This window comes from Pongo abelii, chromosome 19 (genome assembly GCF_028885655.2).
Source record: "Pongo abelii isolate AG06213 chromosome 19, NHGRI_mPonAbe1-v2.0_pri, whole genome shotgun sequence".
NCBI lineage: Eukaryota > Metazoa > Chordata > Mammalia > Primates > Hominidae > Pongo > Pongo abelii.
In genome coordinates this window covers 44,615,280-44,637,768 of record NC_072004.2, presented here as the reverse complement: position 1 = coordinate 44,637,768, position 22,489 = coordinate 44,615,280, and the positions used below count along the sequence as shown (strand labels likewise).

Genomic DNA, 22,489 nt, shown 5'->3' with positions numbered 1-22,489 from the left:
ATGCTTGGCTGTTTCCTGGTAGGGCCCATCACACAGCATGGAGCCTTCTCCTCTCGATGCTTTCCTCCCTGCTGCTGCCTTGACAGGCTGGTCTCCTGCTGCCCTGACACTCACGCTCGCGCTCTCCGACTTCCCTGTGCGTCATGCCCTGGAGTCAGACTGACCTGGATTTGAGTCCATGTTCACCTCTAATTTTGATACTTGGCGATGTAATAAACTCTCCGAGTGTCAATCTCCTTATCTGTCAGTGGGAGGTGATAACCAGGTCTCTTATTTCAGGCACTGTGGTGATGTTTATGTCCGTGATGTACAGAGAGCATTTTTAGCACAGTGCCTCGGGTACACAAGTCCTCAAATAGCAGCCGTTATCATTACCTCTATTATTTCCACCTTGAGTACAGGTGCCCTTTAAGAATCAGCCCCTTAACTTTTGATTTTTTATATACCTCCTCTATCATTCACATCCTTATAGCTTAAACTAGCCTCTGCTTATTTTCAAAGCTTTTCCTCCAATCTCTGATCATCTTACTCTTATTGTTTATATTGAAGAGGTGTTGAGTACGGTGCCTTCAGTCAGAATTCATGGAGCAAAGCCAAGCTATTCTCATCAAATCTTCCCTGGTCCCCAGTTAGATACTATTAGGTTTCCTCTTTCCTGCTTTTGACTCTTAAAAAAGGGGTCCCTGATTCTCACATTCATTTTTTTATTCTTCACCTATTTGGGGCCAAACATGGTGGCTCACACCTATAATCCCAGTACTTTGGGAGGCCAAGGCAGAGGATCACTTGAGGCCAGAAGTTCGAGACCAGCCTAGGCAACACAGCAAGCCTCTGTCCCTAATTAAAGTTAAAAATTAGCCAGGTACACAGGTGTAGTGGTGTATGCCTACAAACTAAGCTACTCAGGAGACTGAGGCAGGAGGATCCCTTGAGCCCAGGAAGCTGAAGCTGCAGTGAGCTGTGATTGTGCCACTGCACTCCAGCCTACGTGACAGAGCAATACCCTGTCTCTAAAAAAACAAAAAAAGAACTATTTTGTTTTCATTTTCAACTGGTTGATATGCAGGATTTATGCCATTGGTATCTATCTAAGGTCTTTAATGCCGGACACATGGGACCGGCCCAAAGAATACTCTTGAGGCAAAGATATCAAAGCGGCTCACATTGGCTTGAACCTGGAAAACTCCATGGAAAGATGGTGAATGTCATAGAAAACCCAAAGTCCAGATGAAGTGGGTAGATACCCAAGGATAAGCAACTAATAACAACATGGAGTGAGTTGGCTGAAGGAAAAAAAAATAAAAAAAATAAAAAAAAATAATAACAACATACCCAAAGATAAACAACTAACAATAATAACATATTGCTACATAGTAATAGTAAAGACTCACATATCACTCCTATTTATCCTGAGTCACACCGTCTGTCCTGTCGTTTAATCCCTTAACAACCTCACAATGGAAATTCTGTTATCTCCATTCAGAGAAGAGGACCCTGAAACACACACCTGTTAAGTACTGAGGACTCAGACTCCAACAGTCTGAGTCCAGAGCCTGCACAGGTCACTTTTATGATATTTGCAGGCTTAGCCCTCCTCTGTGTCTTGACAACAACTCAGCTGTTTGCCATGGGAGGAAGTGGTCATGTGAGGGAGATGAGTGAACAGAGGGCTGAACTAGTGAAGGGGGATTCTGAGGTGTGAGAGTGGGCTTAACCTGTTCAACCTGGGCACCAGATGGTGAAGCAAAGGCAGCATGAACACAATCAAATCTAAGATTCCATAAAGTATATTACTGCCTGTCTTATCTATGTTCTCTCAGACCCAGAGGGACTACAACTAGTAATAGCCAGATTTGGGGGTGGAGGTGGTGACCAGCAGCAGAAACACAATCCAGCTGTCCTGCCTGCCAGGCGCTCACCTGCATATCTTGCCAACTCTTTGAACTCCATGCATCTAAACAGAACACCTCATCTTTGTCCCCCAAACTGCCTCCTTCTCCTGATTTTACTGTTTCTGACAACTGCTCTGGTTCATAAGCTTCTATCATTTTGCTCCCTTTTTCTATATATAAAATGTCATAAAGATTTTGAAAACATGTTAAAGCAAGCACAAGTTTTACTTTGCTGCTTTCTGCCTAGCGATAGATACTAGACTCGCTGTTTTGTAAAATGTTAGTATTTCTAGGGAAGTACAACATGCCCCCCGTAGGCTCCTAGGTGTTGAGGAAGCTTACATCTCCAACGTTCTCCATTCCATCTTGGACACAGGCATGCTGCAGCTACTCTTCCCCCATCACCACGTATTTTATTTTTCTCTTCCATCCTCCTGTCACTGCCATGCTAACGTCTTTATCTGCTTCTCTCCTTGGTCAGGTATGACAAACCCGCTGGGCTGCTCGCCTTGCCCTTTGATCTTCTCCCTAAAGACTCCCCACTTGTGGTGGAACATTCTCCATAGATACTATAGTGATTACAGCTATTTCTCTTCATCTCAAACTCTGTTTCTAGATTGTGGTAGTCTGTTTTGCATCGCTATGAGGGATTATCTGAGACTGGAAAATTTACTAGGAAAAGAGGTTTAAGTGGCTCATGGTTCTGCAGACTGTATAGGAAGCATGTTGGCATCTGCTTAGCTTCTAGTGAAGCTTCAGGAAGCTTTCAATCATGGTGGAGGGTGAAGGGGGAGCAGAGCAGGCATGTCACATGGAGAGAGGGAGCAGGAGAGCAAGAGCAAGAGACAGAGGGGAGGCACCATACTCTTTTAAACAACCAGATCTCGTGTGAATTCAGAGTGAGAACTCACTCATTATCAGGAGAACAGCATGAAGCCATGACCCAGACACCTTCCACCAGGCCCCACGTCCAACACTGGGGACTACACTTCAACACGAGAATTGGAGGGAAAACATCCAAACCATATCACAGATACTGTTTTCTGTTTTTTTCTCATATGTACTGCCTGTCTTTCATGATAAATGATAAATCTCCCAATGCAGATGCAACACTTTTGCTTAATATATTTGTATTCCTACTCTACTCAAGACCCATTGCTAGAGAATTTCAGAGAACCACCCTACAGTATGTACTGGATAAATGCTAAGTGACTTGACTTAATAGGATAGATGGGATCTCTTTAGTATTTCTAACAACTGCCTGTGAGTCTATAATTAGCTTACATTAAATTAATTCAGACATTAAAAGTACAATCACAAGGCTGAAGGCCCTGGCTCAATCATCCATCTCCTCGTGCCTCCATTTACAAATTGCCGTGAAGATTCTCTGCTGTAGTATCATATGGATGTTTGTGAAATTTCAAGCAGCTCTGTTTACATGTTGTCCCAGGTGCCTCAGATCTCTTTAAAACTAGGCAGCTGTTGGGTTCTTGCTTTGGGACATGGAGAGTGGTGGAGCTGGTACCTTGAAGACAGGCGCAAACGTGGGAGGCACATTATGGTGACAATAGCAATGACTTCAGCTACCAGATGAGTGTTCAGCAAATAGTATCGGAGCTTGTGCAGTTGGAATCTGAGTTTCAGATCCAGGATTTAGCCAGGAGCCAGGCAAGCAAAGGATTTGAGGGCAGGAACAGTATTGGGGTGGGAGAGCTGAAGCTGGGAGGGTGAAGTCAGAAGGAGGAAGAATTAAGCATTTATTCACCTCTCCCCATATGGATGATGCTATGCTGAGTGTTCCGGGGGGAACATATGGCTAATGTAAGATTACTGCCTTCCAGGTAGTAGGAAGAATGAAGACCCCTCCACCCTGCCTGTCACGATCTGTGGTGCTCTGTGAATGCAATGATAGGTTAAGTGCAGGAGAGAATGGTAGAAGGAAGCCAAGTAAGGCTAACAGTGCTTTGGGAGAAATGCCATGAGGGTCTGAGTCAGGATACTGGAATGAGAAGGAGAAGCTGGATGTATGAGATAACTGACAATCGCTGTCCACTCACTGTGTGAACAATAGGAGTGAAAAAAAATCATTAAAACCAAAAGGAGAAAACATGTTTAAGAAAGAGGGAATGTTCAATAGATTCAAAGGTCACAAACAGGTTGAGTAGCCTCAGGATGAGAACCAAGAGATGCCATTATGACTCTCAGAAGGTAGTTCCAGGTGAGGAAGGACAAGACAGCAAGCAATCACTGGGTGACTGAACACAAGGATTGGATCTGCTAAGTGGGGGTAGCTTTGGGAGTCAAAAGCCAGGAGGCTGGGTCCCTGGGAGCAGAGGTTAAAATGAACAGAGCACAGTGTAGGCAGGGAGGTCCAGAGCCCTCACCAGGATGACCATGGGTAGCAGCTTCCCAGGAGGCTCCATCTTCAGCATAACGAGGGCCGCAGCCTGGTACTGCTTCCCTCTTTGGATCACATTGGCTGGAATTCCATCCAGCAGGATGAAGTCAGCCTGAAACAGGGACCTGTTCTGTGGAAAGGAAGAGTGCATGGATGGTTAGAGTTCAAAAACTACACCTGGAGGGACAGGGCAAAGGGCAAGACACATTCAACCTAGCTTCTTGCCATCATCCTCCATCAGTACCAGTGTCCTAGTGGTAGAGCTGAAGGAAGCATCCAGAGCATCAGGTCCAAGTCCTCTCATTTCACGGTGAGGAAAGAGGCCCAATGAGGGGAGTCTTCTCCAGGGACGTGCAGCTTTTTTGTGATGAAGGGAGTTTTAGGACCAGTCCTGTCCAATCCACGCATACTAAGCTCTCCTCTTGCCAAAGTGTCCAGGCCTCTTTCTCCTTTACATCCCATTGTCTGCTACCCAGTATGATTGTAACCAGCCTTGTGGTTTTTTCCTTACATACTTTATCATCTCTAGATTTCTCCAGTACAGGACCCTGTACCAAGGTGCAGTGGGTTACTGCAGCCTCCTTTCCTCTGACTCCTATTTGGTCTCTTCCCTTCACCACCTCTCCTCGCCACAGTCAAGGACAGAACATGAAGGGTTGGAGGAGACACCTGGGGTTCTTTCTCCAAGTATACCTGAAGCTCCTCCATCCCAGAGGCCAGCACCAGCCTGGAGGGCAGACAGGTGGAGCAGTACTGAAATATTAACAGGACTGAAATAAGTGGAGGGAAATATCATGATATGAACCGAAGGAGTCAATATTGTAACTATGTTCATTCTCCTCCAATTGACCTATATATTTAGTATAATACCAATAAAAATCTAGCATGTTTTTCTTGGAAGCTGACAAAGTGATTCTGTAATTTATATAAAAATGCAAAAGACCAAGAATAGCCAAGACAACCTTGAGGAAACAGAACAAATGGGCAGGACCTGTACTACCAGATATCAGGACTTATTGTGAAATTACAGTAATTAAGATAGAGTGGTATTTTCTCAAGGATAGAAAAACAGACCAATGGAAAAGAATGAAACATCCAGAAAAAGACTCCCACCTAGACAATTGCTTCACTTATGACAAAGCTAGTGCTCCAGTGCAGTGAAGAAAGGACAACCTTGTCAAATGGTGCTGGATCAATTGCATATCCATATGGAAAAATGAATCTTGACCCCTGCCTCAAATCATACATAGTAATTAGTTGCAGAATATTTCAAGTTCTAAATTGAAAAGCAAAATAATACAGCTTCTAGAAAAAAAAAAAAAAACATGGGAGAATATCTTCATGGCATTGGAAGCAGGCAAAGATTCCTTAACAGGATACAAAAACACTAACCACAAACGAAATAAATTGATAAATTGAATTACATTAAAATTAAGAACTTCATCAAAACCACCATTAAGAAAGGAGAACAAGGCCGGGCATGGTGGCTCATGCCTGTCCCAGCACTTTGGAAAGCTGAGGTGGGCGGGACCAGCCTGACCAACATGGTGAAATCCCATCTCTACCAAAAATACAAAAATTAGCCGGGTGTGGTGGCCCGCACCTGTAATTCCAGCTACTTGGGAGGCTGAGGCATGAGAAGCGCTTGAACACAGGAGATGGAGGTTGCAGTGAACTGAGATCACGCCACTGCACTCCAGCCTGGGTGACAGAGCAAAACTCCATCTCAAAAAAAAGAAAAAGAAAAAAGAAAGTATGGCTGGGTGCAGTGGCTCACGCTTGTAATCCCAACACTTCAGGAGGTCAAGGTGGGTGGAGGAGTTCGAGATCAGCCTGAACAACATGGTGAAACCCCATCTCTACTAAAAATACACAAAAATTAGCTGGGCGTGGTGGCACATGCCTGTAACCCCAGCTACTGGGGAGGCTGAAGCAGGAAAATTGCTTGAATCTGGGAGGCGGAGGTTGCAGTGAGCCGAGATCACACCACTGCACTCCAGCCTGGGTGATAGAGTGAGACTCCGTCTCAAAAAAAAAAAGAGGAAAGAAAGTAAACGACAAGTCACAGAATGGGAGGGTATATTTGCAACATATTTATTCAACAAAGGAAAAATTAACTGGAAAAAGAGTCAGATTAATCAATATGCAAACATCTGAAGGGATATTACATAAAGAAAGATATCCTAATAGCTAGTGAGCATGTAAAAATGCCCAGCCTCATTAGCTACCAGGGAAATGCAAATTCTGACTGGCATCATTAAGTGTTGCTGAAGATGTGAAGGAAATGGAATATTCACACATTACTGGTAGGCATGGGCACTGGCACAACTGCTTTGGAAAACTGTCTGACAACGTATCTTAAAACTGAGTATGTGCATCACCTATAATCCAACAATCTTATTCCTAGGTATAAGCAACAGAAAAGTGTACATGTGTGTCCCAAAACCCATGTTCGAGAATGTCCAGAGCAGCACAATTTGTAATAGTTCCCAACTAAAAATAAAAGCTATCGGTCTAGAATGGAATGACTAAATAGAATGTGTGTACTTGTAGAGCGTGACACTCTAGAGTAGTGGTTCTCTACCTCTGGCATGCATCAGAACCGCTTGGAGGCTGGTTAAACTGATTGCTGGGTTCCACCTGTCTATCTACACAGAACCGACCTTACATTTCCCCACTCAGCTGCCTTTATCAAAATTAAGGATGTCTGCTGATCACCTCTTGAATGTTCTCTCCTCTCCCACATCAGCAAGAGGGAACAAAAGAGGCAAAAGAGGCCCGGTTTCTCACTATTAGGACAAACCCAAGGATATCTCTTGCATCAGGTGAGCCCTGCACCCCTGGCTTTGCTGAGATGCTTATGAGCATTTCCTCACATAACCCTGACAATATAATCAGGGCACAATTATGGTAGCCATCCTTATCACCATTTTATAGAGGAGGAATTGACCACTGGCTGGATTAACTGCAAAGCTCTAAAATTAGACAGTGGGACTGGTTGCACAACTAATGTACTAAAGCTCAGCAGTACACGATTTTTTAAAAATTAATTTATTTTTGAGACAGGGTCTCTGTCACCCAGGCTGGAGTACAGTGGCACAATCATTGCTTACTGCAGCCTTGACCTCCTGGGCTCATGATACTCCCACCTCAGCCTCCCGAGTAGCTGGGACTACAGGTGCACACCATCATGAATGGCTAATTTTAGTTTTTGTAGAGACAAGGGCTTTGCTATGTTGCCCAGGCTGGTCTCAAACTCCTGGTCTCAAGCAATCCTCCTGCCTCGGTCTCTCGAACTGCTGGGATTACAGGTGTTAGTCACTGCACCCAGGCAATTCTACAATTTTAGATTCCCATCATGCCTCCTGAAGTTTCATGTTAAGAGATTCCCCTTCACTTCTAGGGCTAAAATACTAGTGGACTGTTCATATGATGGTTTCTGAATGACACGTGACAGCTTTTCAGCACCTGTATTATTTCATCCTGCGTTTCAGGACATCATGAGAAACACTTATCAACACCAAAGATACCATAATCTCTATCCCCAAACTACCTTGATAGTTACTGTTTCAATATAAACAACCACAAATGCAATCATTAAGATTTCTAATTTATTATTAAATTACATACCAAAGCTTCTTCTATACAGTCAGAAAATGCACATTTAGATGAGAACAAAAATTAAGTACAAATACAATAAAATTGGTTCCAAGAAGCTATTTTAAAAGCAAAAACTTACAAAGTGCATTTGGAAAATAATAGATTTTAAAAATCTGTATTGGCATTTTTTCAAGAGGAAATATCTTCCATCACAGGAAAGTCTGGTTGGAATTGATTTCTCTCCTCCCTTAAGAGCTAACAGGGTGGGAATGAATGCAAATACCTTGATATTAAAGTGAGCTCTCAGGTAGAGAAAACGAGAAAGATCCCTCAAGACCATGCATGGCTCAGCTTTAAGCTTCTTATCCGCTAAACTCCTCAAAATTCACTTGTTCCTCTCTCATTTTCTTTTTGCCTACAAAACTTAAAGAGTATGCAGGTTTATAAAGGAATAAACAAGATTAGTTTATTAAGACCGTGATGAAAAGTTCTGCATCTTTTTGGAGACCAGGGTAAACAACCCTTAACCTAACAGGAGAGTGGAACACAATGATTCTAACTTTCTGAGCAGAATCCATTTGTTCTTTACTTACATTTGCCAGAAAATTCAGTGTAACACTAGACATGGCCAGTTATCCGCAACAACTTAATCTTCCAAGTTAGAAGACTCAATCCATTTCCAAAAATCATATCTGACAAACGATCAAATGAGCTATCAGAAACCAAAAGGCTAGTCCAGTTCTTTAAAGTCATTTTCATCAGGTTGAGATCACTAACACTGAAACAGAAAATTAATAGTGGGAATGCAAACCCAAGGTGCCTGAATTCCATAGAGGCCAAGAGCCACTGCATCAAAAAGCTCAGTAAGTTATCTTTTTCTATTCAGATGTATTCACACCCAGTATGAAAGAGCTAAAGTATTATTTGGTTCCACGTATAAGGATTGCTCTCATGGTATCTCCTCTCATCACCTGTCTCCATTCTCATGTGTTTTCTTCCATGCCTGATCCGAGTACCAGGCAGTATGGAAAAAGACAGGAAAATCATAGAGAAGGAAAGCCCCTTTCTATCATGAGGGAAAGAAAAGGTGAGCAAATGCAGATTACAGGGAGTCCTCCAGCATCATTAATAGGAATTGACAAGAATGTAGAGATTGCCAGGATAGATAAGTGAAAGCACTTGGATCTGAGTTTGAATTTGAGTGGTGAATTTATTCCACATTTTTACTAAAGTCATCAGTACACATAAAAACGAAATGTCAGAAATATGTCTTTTGGAATTTCCTGCCTTTTCGTTGCCATGTTTCTTCTTCTTTTTTTTTTTTGAAACAGGGTCTCACTCTGCCATCCAGGCTGGAGTGCAGTGGTGCAATCATGGCTCACTGAAGGCTTGAACTCCCGGGCTCAAGTGATCCTCTGGCCTCAGCCTCAGTAGCTGTGAGCTAGGACCACAGGCACTCACCATCATGCCAGGCTAATCTTTTAATTTTTTTTGTAGAGACAGAGTCTTGCTACATTGCCCAGGCTGGTCTCAAACTCCTGGCCTCAAACGATCCGCCTGCCTTGGCCTCCCAAAGTGCTAAGATTACAGGCGTGAGCCACTGCACCCAGCCCTATTGTCATGGTTTTTCATATGTTTTCAGTGAAATGAAAAGTTTTGAGTGGTTACTTAAAAGGACCAAAAAGGAAAGATTCATTACAATAAGACAATAGTTGAGGGGGCATAACTTCCCCTAAGAGGCAACATTTGGATCCAGAAGTAGAAAATTCCTTCTGACCTCCTGGCTGTGACTAGCATTAACAAGTAACTAACTGTTAGCCTCTGAATCTGGTAACTGGTCCATAAGGAGGACAGCAAAAAAGGAGAGAAAGCCAAGGTGGTTAAACAAAAAAGTTAAATGACATGGAGCTGAAAGAGCTCAAATACCTTCATGGGATCCACACGGAGCCGCTTCCTGTGGACACATACCTCTCTTCCCTTGCTGGAGGTTTCTTTCTGCAAAGAAACCCTAAGAGGAAAAAGCACTGGCCTAGCTATCTACATGTGGCCCTGGGTCACCTTACTATGGGCTGCAGCACGGGGAGGTTAGTCAGACCTATCTGACACCAACATCTACACCAAGCCTTTTAACTTCCTTGGAAGAACTGGTTTATTTTCATAAAGAAAATAACCAACATAATTCCATTACTTCACATAAGCAAAACCCTAATGGAAAAGCCCATCAGCCGTCAACACGGTTTGCTTGGCTGCAGTGAGCTAGACTAGCTTGTGTCCCAGTTCACTCTCACACAATCAGCTTTAATGAATGCACCAAAGAATCAGACCAGTAAAAAAGACTGGTAGTATAATTAAATAAATAACTTTATTTATGATACTTCAGATTTTATAAATGCCAACTACACAGCAAAGTCCCATAAATTCTAACCGAGACACAACCACCAATCAAGGCCCTTTGAAAAATCAAAGATAATAAAGTGTCAGGGGAGAAAAGTTTTGTTCTCCCAACAGAGAATTTAATCAATGAACTTACTTCTCTGATCATTTAAGGTTCACAATGGAAAAACTTTTCCTTTAAGGGTACCCTGAATTGACGAACAGTCAATCAACCCATATTTAGAAAAATAAACCCCATAGTTAAGAAAAATATATCAAATGCCCTTCACACCCATAATGTAACAAAACTTTGACACCAGAATGAAAAACTTCTCAGTCTCTGTACCAAACCAGGTGTTAGTCCACCCGTGAGCAAGTTCACCTGAATAACAGCATCTATACACCATGATGTAGCTGAGAACTACATGCTGATATCCTTTTATTGCCTGTGGCTCGGACTGAAGCCAATACTATAAATACCACAGTGAATTCCAATGGTGAAGAGCAGCAGTGTAGATGCTGGAAGTCTACAAACCAGGTTGTAGTTCAGTAAGACAAGTCATGAATTTACAGAAACTAAGAAATGGTTAACTCGAAAAGAATTCTGGTGGCTGGCTTAAAATCTGTCACTGTCCGGGGATGGTAACAGAAGACAGTTGCAGAGACAGACAGATTCTGCCACATGCACCCTCAACAGTGAAACCATTCTCTGGATGTTTGGAAATGCTTAACAGATTTGGAATGAATAGATTTTCACAGAACTCAGGATTCCTGGTACATCAGGCAGTAGTCTTAAAACTTTTGCCCACACGTTGTGGAGCATTTACAAATGCAATTCTCTGGACAGTGAACCCTCAATGCCTTTTTATATGTGGCTTCTTGAATAGATCACATTAGAAATTGAGCAGTCCCCTCCTCAGCTACCAGTGTCAATGCTGGTATGAGGAGGAGCAGTTGGGGCACTGACAGACACTGGCAATTCGTTTCTTTTATCATAGTGGAACTGAGATTACACTTCTTTTCAGTAGAAAATATTAATTCAAGGGAAGAATTAAAAAAAATGGAAACAATGACTGATGCCTTAAATATAAGACTGCCATTCTTGATGTTTTTCCAGCAATACAGTTAACCCCAGTGTACTTGTAATTTAAAAGAAAAAGACAGTTTTACAGTGATCTCCATTTCAGACAACCTCAAACATGCTGAAGTTGGTCCATCAGCATCTCAAAGAATCTATGAAAAACAGAATTTTCCTCAAATATCAACAGAGTTGAGGAGACAGAGTAGAAATCTATAGCACAGATCATCAAGAAAGAACTTGTGATTTCTCATTATGAGTGTAAAATAAGAGGACAAGAATTATTTTTATTCACAATCCAATCTGGCGGCTAAAAGAAAAGCAGTCTTTGGATGTAGAAACCTGGTTTTCTGAAGAGCCCAGCTGTAAGACCTGGCTTGTCATTAGGCTTCAACACTACCACGGAAACACAGAAAACTCTGTTTTTGATTGGTTTACTTGCCTCCTAGGGAGACAAAAGCAACTGAAAACCTTTTTGTTTTTTTTTTTAATTAAAAACAGAAAAATGTGTTAGAAAAGACAGCACAGAAAAACTGTGGCTTCAGCTCAACCTGACCATGTCACAGAGTCCATCACTGTCAGTCTTGCATTCATCCTGCTGGTCAGGCTAATTATCAAGACAGTCAACTTCTCCCTCCGATGTTTCCTTATTCCAGACCAGGGCGTGAAAGTGGTGGTTGTCAAGAGTCCCTGAAGACATCCCATCAATGGAACGCATACAGCAGCAACAGGATGGTACAGATCCCAATAACACCCCCTAGGATGAGCGAGTCCCGCCGCTTCCTCAGGTTGATCCTCTGGATCAGGCTGTTTACAGCAGGAAAACGATCTTTGGGAAATCTTTATTAAGGTCATATTTGGAAGAAGCCTCTCTGGCGAAAAGTCGCAGGAATCACAAAAATCAGTGGTGTCTAGAAACAGTGATGAAAGGCATGGGGAAGAAACTCACACCAAGGAAATCTTTAGCAGACGCACTTGCCCAAACCGGGAATGCGCTGCAGCTCAAGGCCCCTAACCAATACACATCTCCCAGTCTTGTGTGTAACACAAATAAGAATAGTAATAGAGAGAGAGAGGGAGAAGAACAGGACGATGACAGCTCCCAAGCACTGAGGGCTTACTGCCAGGCTTCAGGTCAGGGTGGGAGCCAGCGTGGCCAGGAATGGAGGAACTCTGGCAAGGAGGCACAGGCATAGCCAGCTCCCATCGCCACCACCACCCATTTCCCTCCCTTTCCTCGTTTTCCTTCTCCACCACCCATTTCCCTCCCTTTCCTCGTTTTCCTTCTCTCTCTCTCTTTTCCTCTTCTCTCAGAAGACTGGGGAGTTCTGCTTGAGAGTTTGAAGAAAATACCTGATCTTTTCCCACCTTGGATTCAGGCAATTCATGGGAACCAACTCTAGGGTCTATATAATCAGACAATGGTGAATTATTAACATTTTCAAAGTTACTTTGCAGCAGAAGGCAGATACAGGAGGAAAGCAGACTAAACTTTAGCCCTGACTAACCCACACCCATTTTGTTTGATTTTTTTTTTTTTTTTGAACACATTCTTTTGGAGTAATTGTAAAATTCCCATGTGACTAATTTGTATGAGGCGCTATGCTAGGTTCCAGTATACTACTTTGCCTTAAGAGAACTTAGTGTTGGGCTGGGCAGGGTGGCTCACACCTATAATCCCAGCACTTTGGGAGGCCAAGGCTGAAGGATTGCTTGAGCCTAGGAGTTTGAGACTCGCCTGGGCAACATGGTGAAACCCCGTCTCTACAAAATATACAAAAATTAGCCGGGCGTGGTGGCACACGTCTGTAGTCCCAGCTACTCAGAAGGCTGAGGCGGGAGGACTGCATGAACCTGAGAGGTTGGAGGTTGCAGTGAGCTGAGATCGTGCCACTGTACTCCAGCCTGGATGGGTAATGGTGAGACTCTGTCTTTAAAAAAAAAAAAAACAAAGAGAGAGAGAGAGAGAACTTATGGGAGAGATGCTTACAGAGTAGTAGAGAAGAGGTCACAAAGAAGACTAGTGGTAAATTCTAATGAACAATTGAGAAAGGCTTTAGTGTTTTAAATCATCAGCTATCTGACTCACACTTCTATTTCAAAGTTTCAAAAGTTTGACTAAATACAAACTCTTATATTCACTAATCAGCTTTTCTGGCTGGCAATTGAGTTCATAGTTTAGTAAAATGAAATAATGTATATAACAGCACTCTGTAAATTTTATAGCCCTATCTAAAATGTGATTTTGGACATGTGGTTTTATACTTAGGGCGACAAGGCAAGACCAAAATTCACAGTGGACTGGAGAACAACAGCACACATCAGGAGAGTCTTTTCCTTAGGCAAAGACATATCAAACTAAAAGTGAACTCAAATTATCTAGGACTACAGGATACTCAGCTTTTGAAAATTCTAGGTCCCTCCCCCTTTGGCAGTTGGGGAGGAAAGCTTTTTGCCTAGAAGGCTTGTCTTTTCAGACGTTCGCTGAATCAAATGACTCAGAGTGCCAGGCTTTCCTGGTTCCCTAATGGGTTTCTGGGAAGTATTAATAATCCTAATTTAAAACAGAAAACTGAAACATTTTAAAGGAGAGGTTACAACAAACAAGTGGAGAATGTATCCCAGAATTCAGCCTGTGCATAGAGTTACAAACTCCATCGGTAGCTATAGCTCATCCGCACGGGTGGCTGTCTCCTTCCTTCCCCCTTCCAAGCATCTGCCACTGACTTATCTCTAAATGGGAAAAACAACAAAGGCATACAATTTATCATGTTTAGGTAAGAATAATGTATAGTGTGGAGTTCTAACATGAATTTAAAAGCTTTCTAAAATGTAGAAGAAATTGGTGAATAATTTTTAAATTCACATTTATAATTTTTTCTTCTACATCTAGTAGTAAGAAACTTCTGAGGTGCAGTCTTTTAGGAATGGTACTAAAGAGCATAAACTTTCACAAAGTAGGAATGCACAGTACATTCATATTATGCAATTACTGATGGGCTCCACTGCTACTGATGATGGCAGCCTGCCCCCTATAAAAGCACACACAGACACTTCTCCCCTCTACCCTCAAAACACAGACTGTGAACATTCAAAAAGGATACTGGCCAAAGTGTTCATTTTGCTGTGAATTGACTTCAACATTCCTCTCTGTGAAGTCATATTTTCTTTTGTTGCCATAGCAATGCTGCAAGGGGAAAAAGAGATGACAAATCACCATTTAAGATTATCCTGCCTGGAACCATCATGCCTTTAAAAGTGAAAGAAAACTACAGTGAACAACATCATCTTAGAAAGCACTGTGCCAGAAAATAAGGGGAAAAAAATCACTTCTGAAGCCACTTTACCAGTGCTTTTTCCAAATGACTCCACTGTTCTCTGATATCTTTTTATGCAAGGCAGTAAGCCACTTCCTATGTTTGCTTCAAAATAACAAAATAAGACATAAACAGACAAATCACATATTACAAAAGCTTAAAATTTAAAGTTTAAAAACTTTAAAAAGTTTAAAAAGAGTTTAAAAAGAAGCCAGCTGCTAAAATATCTTTAATCAGGAAAAACTGTTGAAAGGGAATTATAATTATAAAAATAGAAAAGAAATATAAAATATCATAAAATATGAATACACAACCAGCCCTTAATTTATGAAGAGATTATGTTCCAAAATTCTACTTGAGAACTAACTAGGCATGCATGCAACATTATGCTGGGTTTCCATGATGGCTGACAAAGGTCACAGATTCATTAAACGTGGCTAAAACAGCTGGGTGTGGTGGCTCACGTCTGTAATCCCAGCACCAAATTTGGAAGACCGAGGTGGGAGGATCACTTGAGCCCAAAAGTTCAAGACCATCCTGGGCAATGTGGCGAAATCCCATCTCTACCAAAATAAAAAATTAGCTAGACGTGTGTGCCTGTAGTCCCAGCTACTCGGGAGGCTGAGGTGAGAGGATCAATTGAGCCCAGGAGGGGGAGGCTACAGCGAGCTGTGATGGAGCCACTGCACTCTAGCTTGAATAATGGAGCGAGACCCTGTCTCAAAAAAAAGAAAAGATTAAAGAGAAAAGAGAAAGTCACTTTTTGTAGAACACAATCTCTTCCCTGTGACTACCTTGATGTCCTGTTTAAAAGATCTCTGAGTTAATATCCTTTTTTTTCGGGGCGGGGGGTTGGGGGACAGGGTCCTGCTCTGTCACCCAGGCTGAAGCCCAGTGGTCTGACTGTGGCTACTGCAGCCTTGACTTCCTGGACTCAAGCAATCCTCCCACCTCAGCCTCCTGAGTAGCTGGGACTACAGGCATGTGCCATCATGCCTGGCTAATTTTTTTTTTCTAATTTTTAAATTATTTCTAGAGATGGGGTCTCCCTATGTTGACCAGGCTGGTCTCAAACTCCTGGGCTTAAGCCATCCTCCTACCTCCGCCTCCCAAAGTGCTGGAGTTATAGGTGTGAGCCACCAAGCTTGGCCCTAAGTTAATATCATTTTGCTATCACTTCCAGGATTATTCATTTCCCATAGTCTTATCTCTCTGGACATTAGAGCCCTAGAGGGCAGGGTCAGTATCCACTTTGATATGTAACACACAGAGGAGTGCTTTGCATGTTGACATTATAAATAGCAACAGAAAATGAAATGCTGTTGAGCAATTTTGAAAGTATCTATTTTTTTAAAAAAATCAAGAGATTGAGATTTGGGGAAGATGATGGTGAGAGTATAAATTCCTGACTTGACCTTTGGTCCATTTCCTGCATGGAGTAGCACAAGAACAAAAGCAGACACACTAGGGAGGGTCCATCTGAGGCCCCAAGTTCCCTTGAGATCTCCAGGGAAGAAAGCCAGGTAGAGGGCTATACTCTCTCAAGTGAAGAGAGAACCAGGGAACTGACAGCAGGTAAGCTTAGATTTTTCTTCAAGCTTGAGGTGAAGACCTAGGGCTTCCTTGCTTCCTGAGGAACCCAGACAGTGGAAGACTATGGATCTGCATATACAGGGGTTGCAGTGAAACTGCTCCCAGGCCCTGCAGCTGGGAAACGACTGCTACACGCAGCCAGAAAGATGACAAGCAGAGAGCCGATAGTCTTGTAGCTGGTGTGATGCCCAGCCCCTAAGGGGAAGAGCCCAGTGATGGATGCATCACTGCCTGATATGCCATTGCTTAAGAGGCTCTCATAGCTGGACCTATCTGGGAGCCGAGTGAACACATTTTTGGCCAGGTAAGGTCTCACAGAGTAAACCACCACGTGTCTTACTGAAGGGAAATGCTAGAAGGAGTATTCTAAACAAGTGACACATGAATCAAAACTTGAATTTCAAGATTTGAGATGGCAAAAGAGAAACAAAAGTGTGTAAGGAGGTATATACAGGTTGAACATCCCTAATCTGAAAATCAGAAATCCCCAAGACTTCTGGTCCCAAGTATTTTGGATAAGCAACACTCAATCTGTAAAAGAATATTTGTTGAAGCATTTTTGGAATAGTAAAAAACGAACAACAACAGCAAAAAGACCAAAAAAAAAAAAAAAAAATCCCCCAAAACTGGAAGTAACATTTGAATGGTATAATAGATTATGATATAACCATACTATGAAATAGTATTTGGTTATTAAAAAGGATGGGTTAGTATTATTTCTATTAACATGAAGGATGTTTATAACATATTGAGTGATAAAGCAAGCTACGGAACGTGCAGAATATGAATGCTCTAATATTTTCAGAAACAAACATCCTTGGGGATGTTTGTATGACAGTGAAAAAGTTGTGTATCAGTAAGATACACAACTGTCACTGAACACAAGTTACTTCAGAGGTTAAGAATGGAGGGGTACTACCAGGAGATTGACTTTTCCTTTATCCATTTTAGTATTATTTAAGTTGTTCAATAAGAACATTTTGATAATATACAAATGTACTTTGATAATATATAAATATGTAATAAAGAAAAATGAACATTAGAAAAATCCCACCTGAGTGATTAAGAAATGTTAATAACATCTGAAGCTGCACACACACAAAAAATTAACATGGACATGCTAGGATTTAGGTCACTTTCAACTGAAATCACAGGCAGTGATTACACAGTATTTGGGTATTTAAAAAAATGAGTTAGGGCTAGGTGCGGTGGCTCACGCCTGTAATCCCAGCACTTTGGGAAGCCGAGGCAGGTGGATCACTTGAGGCCAAGGAGTTCAAGACCAGCCTGGCCAACATGGTGAAACGTCTTCTCTACTAAAAATACAAAAATTAGCCAGGCATGGTGGTGAGCGCCTGTAATCCCAGCTACTGGGAGGCTGAGGGTGAAGAATCACTTGAAGCCCAGGAGACAGAGGTTGCAGTAAGCTGAGATTACACCACTGCACTCCAGCTTGGGTGACAACACAAGATGCGGTCTCAAACAAAACAAAACAGTCAGTCAGTATTTCTATCAACTTGAAGGGATGTTTATAACATACTGAGTGATTAAAGCAAGCCACAGAATGTATAGAATATGAATCCTGTAATTACAGAAACAAACATCTTTGGGGATGTTTGTATGACAGTGAAAAAGGTATCAGAAAGATACACAACTGTCAGTTAACACAAGTTGCTTCAGGGGTTAAGAATAGAGGGGTACTACCAGGAGACTGACTTTTTCTTTTTCTTTTTTTTTTTTTTTTTTTTTTGAGTTGGAGTCTTGCTCTGTCACCTAGGCTGGAGTGCAGTGGCACGATCTTGGCTCACTGCAACCTCCGCCTCCCAGGTTCACACCATTCTCCTGCCTCAGCCTCCTGAGTAGCTGGGACTACAGGCGCCCACCACCGCGCCCAGCTAATTTTTTGTATTTTTAGTAGAGACAGGGTTTCACCGTGTTAGCCAGGATGGTCTCGATCTCCTGACCTCGTGATCCACCCGTCTCAGTCTCCCAAAGTGCTGGGATTACAGGCGTGAGCCACGGCGCCCGGCTTTTTCTTTATCCATTTTAGTATTATTTAAGTTGTTACAATAAGAACACTGTACTTGTATAATATACAATAAACAAGTGTCTAATAAAAGAAAAATGAAAAGAACATTAGAAAAATTCCACTTGATTAAGAAATGTTAAATAACATTTGAAGCTACACACACAATTAACATGGACATACTAGGATTTGGATCACTTTCAACTGAAATCACAGGCAGTATCTCTGCAAATTTAGAAAATGAAAAGTCCTAGAGAATATTACAGTTCTTCCAGGGTCCTGATTTCCTATGTGTTCTAATGCTGACAATCCCATCTTCCCAATACTTTTAGGCCTATTCTAGAAAAATATCTGTTCATATGGAGATATTATGGTCTGGTCTTTTGAAATGACATTTCAGAATAAAGAAATGTAATTGGGTAAAACTAAAACAAACAAAAAAACACATTAGCAGCTCCAAATCCACCACTGTGATGCACCTCAATAAAATTATGAGTCAAGCAATGATTTTAAAAATTTTCCACAGATTTCGGAAATGCTTAAGAATGGAAGGGATCACTCTCTCTGAGGGCAGAACTGTGGAGTAGGGTTAAAAATGGAGATTTGTAGAAATTTGCACAAGGAGTTGCCATACTCCAAAATTGTCCTTCCTAACGCATGCAGCTAGGTGGCTGCCCCTAGTCCAGTAGAAGACCTAGCTCAGGAGAAGAGACATAGAGATCTGGCAATTTGAAGTCCCCAGTGAAACAGCCAGGTCCGCTTGATCATGCATGGTGAGGCCTAACACTCAACAAGTGTCACCACCCTATGCTCACAGGATGAGCTTCCCAACACACATTCTTTTCACAACATGGAGAAACACCATGTCTACAGAAAAATACAAAAAAAAAAAAAAAAAATTAGCTGGGCATGGTGGTGTGTGCCAGTAGTACCAGCTATTCAGAATGCTGAGGTGGGAAGATTGCTTGAGCCCAGAAGGTCAAGGCTGCAGTGAGCCATGATCATGTCACTGCACTCCAGCCTGGGTAACAGCAATGAGTGATTAGAAGCTCATCGTCTTTTGGAGTCACACCCTTAAATATGAAGGAACAGCCAATAATCACTAGATGTGTAAGGAGGTAACATGAAAGGCAGAGTTCAAATAAACCACCCAGCAAACAGAAAAGTGAGGCTGAGCAAACAGGGGCAATAAAGGAAGCTCAAGAAACTCTAAAATAAAATTACACTTAATGTTTTCAGAGAGATAAAAGATTATTACATCCACAAAACATACACATAAACATGTGTATCTGTCTCTCAGGAAAGAGCTCTTGTAAATTAAATGAAGAGCTGATATAAAAATGTAATAGAAGAATTGGAAGGAGAAATTCAGTAAATCTCCCAGAATGTTAAACAAAAAGATCAATAGAAACAGAGAAAAGGTAAGAAAGGATCAATTCAGAAGGCCCAACACATAATCTTTTTAATATTTTTTTGAATGAAACAACAGAGAAAGAAGAGGGAAGAAAATGATAAAGAACGTAAGACAATTTCCAAGAACTGAAGATGAGTTTCCAGATTGTAAGAGTTCACTCAATGCCAAGAGCATTGGACTGGAAAAGACGCATGCCACTGTGTCCAGCCTGGCCTTTAGAAGCAATACTGGAAACAATGCCTTTAAAAATTTCAAAATTATTTCCAACTCAGAATTCTATCTTGGTTAAGTTAAATAATGAATCAAGAATATGAGCAGAATAAAGACTTTTTGGATGTGGGCAGTCCAAAACAATTTACCTCCTGTTCTTTCTCAGGAAGTTACTAAGGACATGGTTCAGCATAATAAGGGAATAAAGTAAGAAAGTGGAAGGCACTAATCCCAAGAAGTAGGTAATCCAATAGAGGAAATTATTTTAGGATAATGGAGGAAGGACATCTAGGACCAGAACAATGTTGGAGGTGTAGAGAATCACCAGTCAAGATTAGAGCAGAAGGAGGGAGCGATGTCAACCACATAATACACTGAATTTTTGATCTCCAAATGAAAGGAACACAAGAAGAGCTTAACAAACAACTTCCTTTGCATCATTTAGTTCTTATTCATAATTTTTCAGTTTGAGAGATTATGACAAAATATGATACACTGAAAATGTGGTTGTTTTGTAGAAAAGTGTACAAGGTATTTGCAAGTAGATACTATGGTCTTGTATAAAGTAACAGCTTTCAAACCTATGCTGGCCCATATATCAATCTTTGAATGATATATTATTATTTTTTTGAGACAGGGCCTCACTGTGCCACGCAGGCGGGGCTGCAGTAGCACCACCATGGCAGCCTTGACCTCATGGGTGCAAGTGCTCCTCCTGCCTCAGCCTCCCAAGTGGTTGGCTTACAGATGTGCACCACCATGCCTGGCTTTTTAGAAACAATTTTGTAAAGATGGGGTCTCACTATGTTGCTCTGGCTGACTCGAGTTTCTGGCCTCAAGCAGTCCTCCCACCTCAGCCTCCCAAAGTGTTAGGATTATAGGCGTCAGCCACCATGCTGGGCCTGCTTCTGTTTTTTAAACTGGAACTATCACCATTTCCTGTAGACTTTGACTCACAAGTGGACAGAGGTTAAAAAATAATTTCTGCAAAGCACTTTGTATTCCTTGGGGAATAGATATCATCATCATACATTATGTTAACTTGTTGAAGATGCATGATTTCCAGTACCACAAAGTATATCTAGACATACTTCCTCATCTCATTTCATGACTTAGAGTCAAGCAGAATGAAATCTAGGCTGTTATTTCAAGGGTCAAATACTTAGAAGCCAAATATAAGCTCTAAATAATATATACCGCTTTTAAAATGATAAATCACTGATACACTTACGGGAACTTCAACTTTCTTACCTGTTACCTGCTCTGTGAACTGAACTCAGTCATGTTTTTTTCAACAACAGATAATACAAGTCATACATTTAAAGGTTAGAAATGAATTTATAAATATTAAAAATGCTAGTTCTTTTCAATAAGTTGATGTCAAAGTCTATATTCAGTTGCTCACATAGTTTTAAAATGTATCTCTAAAAGGAAAAGGTAAATTTTTTCCATATGGAATATGCAAAAATATTATTTGACACAAACTTTATATTCTTCATAAGAAATCATAACTAGCTTTATACTCAGTGAAACTTTTCTTATAATGCCTATCATATTTTGAAACAAGGGAAAATACTGAAATAAAAGACCTCCTAATAACATGTTTTTTTAACTAGCAAAATAATAGTAACAATTCAATGGTTCTCAATTGTTCCTTTTAATTTCTTTTTTGCCCTATGAGGTACCCCAAGTTTTTATACTCGTATTACCAGCCCTTAAATAGGCCAGTTCTGAAGTGAAAGCTTAATTAAGGCAGCCTGGCCCTAGAAGAGCAGGCAGAAAGAAAGGGAAATAAAGGAAAAAAGAAAAAGGATGATTGGGAAACTTTAAGTAAAGAATTCCTGGCAAAATGTGATCAGATCTCATGTGCTGATGAAAAGGAAAAAGTTACAAGGAAGAAACTTCAGTCAACATTAGGAAATTCTGTGAAAACTTTCTTCAGGTGGAAGGCTCAGCATATACAATTTAAACAAAAATTCAAGACACAATCACAGCTTATTGTTATAAAAGATCACAATGTATTAAGATGATTAATGATGGAAAATATTCCAATCCATTGAATAAAGAATCCATGAAGCCATACAAAAGAAACAGATATTTAGGAAACGAACACTGAAATATTTAGGAGTAAAAAGCATCAATGTATGTTAAACTTGGTAGAAGTTGGGTAAAGGGTATATAGGACTTCTTTCCACTACTGAAATTTTTCTGAAATCTGAAATGATATCCAAACAAAAAGCTAAAAAAGAAAGGATTGGTAATAATAATATAGCTACCATTTACAGATTACCTAGTATTAGATCACGCATTTTCCTCACATTATCCTTAACAGTCTTACAGATAAGTATTATCATCAATACTATATTTTTAAACAGATAAGAAAATGAATGTTCCAAGAAGTTAATTATCTAAAGAACAGAAATCTAAGATCTAATAAACAGCACAGGCAGGTTCCAAACCAAATCAGACCCAAAACCTTGTATTCTTTCTACAATGTGGTAAATATAGCAGTGGTTTAAATAGAGCTCTGTTTCTAGAGTTAGACTAAGACTGAATCAGGTTCTGAATCCTTAATACTATTTACTAGT

At 41.0% G+C, this 22,489-nt stretch overlaps 1 protein-coding gene across 8 annotated transcripts in view; it reads right to left on the bottom strand.

The window, feature by feature from the left end:
* Positions 1 to 7,887: 7,887 nt before the first annotated feature.
* Positions 7,888 to 22,489, bottom strand: part of GOSR1 (golgi SNAP receptor complex member 1) — a 50,058-nt gene continuing 35,456 nt past the window's right edge. For 4 of the 8 annotated variants that reach the window (XM_063717848.1, XM_054535150.2, XM_054535153.2 and 1 more), the window contains exons 8-9: positions 14,446 to 14,528; positions 7,888 to 12,252 (exon numbers count right to left, since the gene is read on the bottom strand). In XM_063717848.1, the coding sequence (XP_063573918.1) occupies positions 11,888 to 12,252; positions 14,446 to 14,528 (448 nt within the window). In that variant the 3' untranslated portion in view covers positions 7,888 to 11,887. The remainder of the gene's footprint in view (positions 12,253 to 14,445; positions 14,529 to 22,489) is intronic. The other 4 variants (XM_063717849.1, XM_054535152.2, XM_063717850.1 and 1 more) reach the window with 2 other exon arrangements.